Source organism: Chaetura pelagica, unplaced genomic scaffold, assembly GCF_000747805.2.
Source record: "Chaetura pelagica isolate M959 unplaced genomic scaffold, ChaPel_1.0 scaffold610, whole genome shotgun sequence".
Lineage (NCBI taxonomy): Eukaryota > Metazoa > Chordata > Aves > Apodiformes > Apodidae > Chaetura > Chaetura pelagica.
The window spans coordinates 335,252-340,697 of NW_009951801.1; the positions used below are offsets into that span (position 1 = coordinate 335,252).

The 5,446-nt window shown below is 54.6% G+C and overlaps 1 protein-coding gene across 1 annotated transcript; it reads left to right on the top strand.

Annotated features, from left to right (window-relative positions):
- The first annotated feature begins 2,498 nt into the window (after positions 1–2,498).
- Positions 2,499–5,147, top strand: PTGES3 (prostaglandin E synthase 3 (cytosolic)). Its single transcript, XM_010007695.1, has 8 exons — positions 2,499–2,545; positions 3,279–3,398; positions 3,553–3,622; positions 3,871–3,969; positions 4,171–4,260; positions 4,462–4,524; positions 4,804–4,828; positions 4,915–5,147. The coding sequence occupies exons 1-8, from the start codon at positions 2,499–2,501 to the stop codon at positions 4,932–4,934; spliced, it is 534 nt and encodes a 177-aa protein (XP_010005997.1). The 3' UTR covers positions 4,935–5,147.
- The last annotated feature ends 299 nt before the right edge of the window (positions 5,148–5,446 follow it).

Here is a 5,446-nt window from a genome sequence, read left to right on the forward strand (position 1 = left end):
TGAAAGTGTTAGGTCTTGGTTAACAGCCGGTGGGACCGGCTGTGTTTCCTCCCCCCCCCGACCCCCTGGCATTTGGAAACCCCGGGCTGGGGGGTGGCTGCCTCAGAACAACCGAAAATGGGGGATGACATCAAGTCAGAGTTCTTCACTTGATATCTATAGGATACATCATCTTGAAACTACTGCTCTGCTTCATCCCACTTAGAGCTGTCTGCAGTCCAAAACTAGCTTAATTTAAAAAAATAGAATAGCCTTTTGGGGACTTACAATAGAAAGTAAAACTAATTCTATAGACCAGATTCCTTCCTGCCATCTGGGGGCAAAAGTCTTGCTCGGCAGATGACTTCTGCAGCATCCTGAGTCCGTAGGAACTGCCAGGATGCTCTGGAGGAAGGGAAGCCCAGCTCCTGGGGAAGCAGGATGGGTTTGGAGGCCCAAGGTGCAGCCCTGGGTCAGAACCTGTGGCTGAGCCTGGGAACACACTCTGGGATGGTGGCTCTGGAGCTGGGGGGTTGGCCGAGCTGTGCGGCGGCTCTGGGGGAAACTGAACCTGCACCTTGGGAAGCTGCTGCCCTGAAGCTTCTAGAAGCTGTAGTAGGTGCTGCTGTCCTGGCTGTGGTGACTGGAGGAGCAGTGAGACCCAGACTCAGTCACCCCATGTCTGCTTCCAGGGACACACGCGTGGCAGCAGGTGTGGATCTGATGGGAGAAATCCTGCCGAGGGGCAGACAGGTGACCCGTTCCTGGGCTGCTCTGTTGTGGCTTATGGCTGGGCAGGACACAGCACCTGGAAGTTGACTTCTGTGTCTCAAAGAAAAATAAATCCCGCTGGGACACGGGGAGGATGCAGAGCTGAAGCAGCAGCTCAGGCTGGTTCCACTGGCTAAAGGCCCTGGGGTCAGTTTGGGTGAGGAGGAGCAACAAGTGTCTGTGCTCAGGAGCCCTGGCAGTGCTTCCCAGAGCCTGGGAGAGAACAGAAAACGCTGTGTGGGTGTTGGGAACCGTCTCCTGAGCGCCGGGAGCACGTGCATGCTCTGCCATTGGCTTCTGACAGAGCTGTTGTCTCCAAGGGATCTCCATGTCGGGATCTCCATGTGGGCAGGAACACAGATGAGCTGCCACTTCCCTGTCACCCTTGGCTTGGACACCAGTGTGTCCTGACATACTGGTTAGAACAGTAAGTCCTGATAGAAGTGCTTCAGGGATGGCAGAGGGAAGGTTTCCGTCCTCCATCTGGGAGGAGGAGAGATTTGAACAACAGATAAACAGAACCAGAGGCAGCTCCAGAGCAGCTTTAATTACAGTGGGTGAGTGGGGTTGTAAGTTCTGAATATCTGGGGAGACAACATGTGGTTAGTGCCAGAAAGAGGTTCTGTTCTGGTAGATTTTTCCTTCCATTCATCCCTGTGCTTGGACACATGAGTGCCCTTCAGCTCCAGGACGCTCCATGAGGTTTGTTTGTGCTGTTGGTGCCTCACAACCCCAGATCTTGGCAGAGATACCGAGGTCACAGCCAAACCGAAGCTACAGGACTGAGGAATGTGTGCAACTCCCTGGGGAGGCTAGAGACATTGCCATGGACATTGGGAATGTTTGTGGAGCATTGGTATTGTTGAGCAGGAGCCCCTGCCCCCCCCGAGCAGGCGCACTGCGGTCGCTGGAGCCTTGGAGGGATGTTCCCAGTCACACATGGTGGGAACTCATCCTTGCAGTGGCTGCTGCACCATGCCCAGAAACAGAGGGAGCAGAGCCGGTCATTCTCATCCTCTTTTTTTCCTCTGGGAGTCTTTTATTCCCTGTTAGAAGAGGAAACCTGTGTCAAATTAGGAATTAAAAATACCATAGCAAGGAAATTGCTCCTCTGCTGTGGTACATTACCTGATTGAGGAGATGCCGTGGCATGTCCTAAAAATGTTGCTGAAGGGAAAGTGAGAGGGATTCTCCCAGTGGGACAGGACCGTGCTGGAAACTGAAGGTTGTGTTTGGGAATCACTTGGGGTTTCCCCTCTGTTAAATGCTCCATTATGGGCCCTGATCTGGGGCTCCCACAGCCATTGGGAGAACATGGAGGCTGGAGGCCCAGCCCTGGCACCACTTGTCCTGCAGGGACAGGAGGGAGCTGGGGTACAGGACAGGAGTTTCCCTGTGGAGTTCCTGGTGCCATTCCATGACAAGGATTGAATCAGTTGATGGAGGTGAGTTCTGGTCACCATAGTGACGGCTCTGAAAAGGTAATGACTCTTCTGTTGTGCTGAGCTGCTCCGAGGGCAGCTCAGAGAGTAAACATCCACTCCAGGGGTGCAGTGGGAGCCACTGTCACCTGCGGGGAGGGATATTGGTGTTTGTTGTGTCCTCATGTGCTTCGGCTCTGCAGGCAGCGGTGACAATGTCCTGCAGAACCTCACCCAGTTGGTCTGGGGAAACACCAGGAGACCACAGGGGCTCCTGTGCTTTGGCAGCAGCTGCTGGCACTGGGCGGCTCTTGCCTTCCTCCTGGAATGCGGACGTGCCGCGGGCTGGGCCGGAGCTGCCAGGAGCGCTGGAGGTGCTGGGCAGCCAGGCCAAGCTTCCCCCACCAGCCTTGGCAGCTGAGCTCACCACAGAACTGCCTGTGCTCGAGGGCTGGTCAAGCTCCTTGGTGTGTCCTCGTGCCCTGTGGGGCTGTGGTTCCTGGTGGTGGTTGGGAAGGCAGAGGAGTGGGAGCCTGGATGGGAGGAGGTTGAGCCAGAACCAGGGCAGCCTCCGGCACTCCCACCTTGGCTGGCAGCGAGTCCTGCTGCCAACGGAGCTGCTGCATGCTCTGTTTTTTGGTACCATTGGTGTGCAAGAAAGTGGCTGATGAGTGGTCGTGGTCGTGCTTGGTGTCACCTCTCCAGGGGACACAGCTGGGGTGTAGCCATGGTCTGTAGCAGCTCATCTTGGGAAGTTGGTCATGACTGTTGTGCTGTCAGGCTCATCTCAGTCTCTCAGGTCTTGGTGGCTTCTTGAGGAGCACCAGCTTTTGGGGGTGTCACACAGCAAATGCTTTGTGTCCCTTTATTCTTCACATCCTTTTTCAGCCTTAAACACCTTTTACAGATTGTTAACAAGTTGGTCATGCAGCTTCTGAGGACAGGAGGAGATCTTTTAGTTGAACTTCTCTAAATGCAATTAAAAAAAAAAAAATAAAGTAGGAGAAGTGTAAGGAAAGCCCTTGTGGTCGTTGCAGTGGGAGGTGAGGTGAGTTTTCAGGCTGGGGGGAGATTCCCAGCCTGGTGTGATGGTCGCTGTCCCCGCAGGCAGCCCAGCCCCGCCTCCGCCAAGTGGTACGACCGCAGGGACTACGTCTTCGTCGAGTTCTGCGTTGAGGACAGTAAAGACGTTCATGTAAATTTTGAAAAATCCAAACTGTCATTCAGGTGAGTCCAGTGGAGCTGGGGGAGGTGGAGGTATCCCCCAGGGCTACCCTGAGGGGGGTCAGAGGACGTTTTTTTTAAAAGCAGCAAGTTATGTTAATGATGTATTTGCTCTTAAGACCTTTCCTGCTAAACATAAACACTTTTCTCTCCACAGTTGTCTTGGAGGAAGTGATAACTTTAAACATTTAAATGAAATCGACCTTTTTAATAATATTGATCCAAACGTGAGTATCCTCTCTGCTCTCCTTGCTATGTTCTTGGTGCTGTGTCCTGAAATCCACCGCCAGTTCCTTGGGCTGCTCCCAATCTCTTGGGCAGGTTGTTCCTTGGCCCCTTGTGGCCATTGAAGTGGCTCTGGGCCTTGTTTGTCAGGACAAAGAACCACTTGGTGCTTGGGACCAAATAGTCTCTTGGCAGCAGCTGCTGGTGGGGCTCGTGGTGGTTACTCTGACGGGTGTTTGCTCTCTCCTAGGAGTCAAAGCATAAAAGAACAGACAGATCCATCCTCTGCTGTTTACGAAAAGGCGAATCGGGGCAGGCGTGGCCACGGTTAACGAAAGAGCGGGCGAAGGTGGGTCTGGGCAGGGCTGCCTGGTGCCTCCCTGGATTCTCATCTGGTTCAGTGTTTGGGTCATGTTTAGATTACGTAGCAATTAATGGGTCACTTACCATGCTTTTGAGCAGAAGGGCAGTTCTTTTCAGCCTTCTTTGCTGAGCAGTAACAGCTCGTTACTTTGCTTGTCTTTAAATACCTCCTTGTGTCTGTGTGCAGCTCAACTGGCTCAGCGTGGACTTCAACAACTGGAAAGACTGGGAGGACGATTCAGATGAGGACATGTCCAACTTTGATCGCTTTTCCGAGGTGCGAGAAGTGGTTTGTGTTCCCCTGGGCTGGGGGCAGGTGGGGACCAGCAGCTGCAGGGGAGGTTTCCCTCCCCTCCTCTGGGTGCTCCCCTGGCTCTGCCGGTTGGTTGGGTTTAGGTTTTAAGCTATTTTTAGGCTTTTATGGTGCTCCCGTTAATTGGCTTCACTCTGTGATGTGTCCCTTGTGTCTCTGGAGCAGATGATGAACAACATGGGTGGTGATGACGATGTAGACTTGCCAGAAGTAGACGGGGCAGATGATGTAAGTGCTCGGTTTGTCACAGAGACACACGGGGCTCAGCGCTGAGGTCAGACTCGTGTTCTCTCAAAAGGCTGAACTGCCCCAAGCTGTGACACCCATGTCCCCTGGCAGGGGCGCTGGTGCCACCCACCCCTATGGAGACACGGGTCACAAGGGGGCTGTGGCACCTGGAGCTCCCTCCCCAGTGTTGCTGCTGGGCTTCGGGAGCAGCTGTTGGTTGGTGGGGTGGGGGGGGCTGCTGCACAGGCTGCTCCAGCTTGTGTTTCTTTTCCTTTCCAGGACTCACCAGACAGTGATGATGAAAGTAAGTGAATGTTCTCGTCCCTTCCCCACCCTGGACAGGGCTGGGGTCTCTAACCCACCGGGTAACACTCTGCTCTTTCTCTCTAGAAATGCCAGATCTGGAGTAAGGAAAACGTCTTCAGGGTTTGGGGAAATAACTTGTTCATCACCACATTTCATAATCGCGATAAGAATTCCTGAGTTGATAGAGCCCTCCAGGGAGATCCCGCCTCCCTTTCCCCATTTTCAGTCCGTGTCCAATGGGAGGTGTGTGCCGGGCGGGGTGGGTGCAGCCCCCAGAGGCAATAACGTTCTGCATGAACCATTTTCCAGACTTCCAACCCCCCCGGTGAGGTGTAGGCCCCCGATAGCTCACTCGCAATAAAGCTCCCGGCCCCTCCTTGCCTCGTGGCCGATGATGTCATTGCAGCCGGACCCTGATGTCACACCCAGCGGCAAACGAGCGTTTTCCCCTCGGCGGCCTCGAATTGTACATTTGTACCTGGAACAAATCACCTGCCCCGAGGCTCTTGTCCTGGCGGCGCCGCTGGGGTGGCTGCAGGGCTGCCCCGGGGGGGGGGCTCGGCCACGGGGCCCCTCCCCGCCCCGGAGCTTCACCGCGCCCCTCCCGCTCGGGGCG

What these genes read in the sequence shown, in the direction of transcription:
- PTGES3 (XM_010007695.1), top strand. Translation starts at nt 2,499, where the DNA reads ATGCGGACGTGCCGCGGGCTGGGCCGGAGCTGCCAGGAGCGCTGGAG. An exon ending in AAGTAGACGGGGCAGATGAT is followed by an intron (nt 4,525 to 4,803) that starts GTAAGTGCTCGG and finishes TTTCCTTTCCAG; the next exon opens with GACTCACCAGACAGTGATGA. An exon ending in ACCAGACAGTGATGATGAAA is followed by an intron (nt 4,829 to 4,914) that starts GTAAGTGAATGT and finishes CTTTCTCTCTAG; the next exon opens with AAATGCCAGATCTGGAGTAA.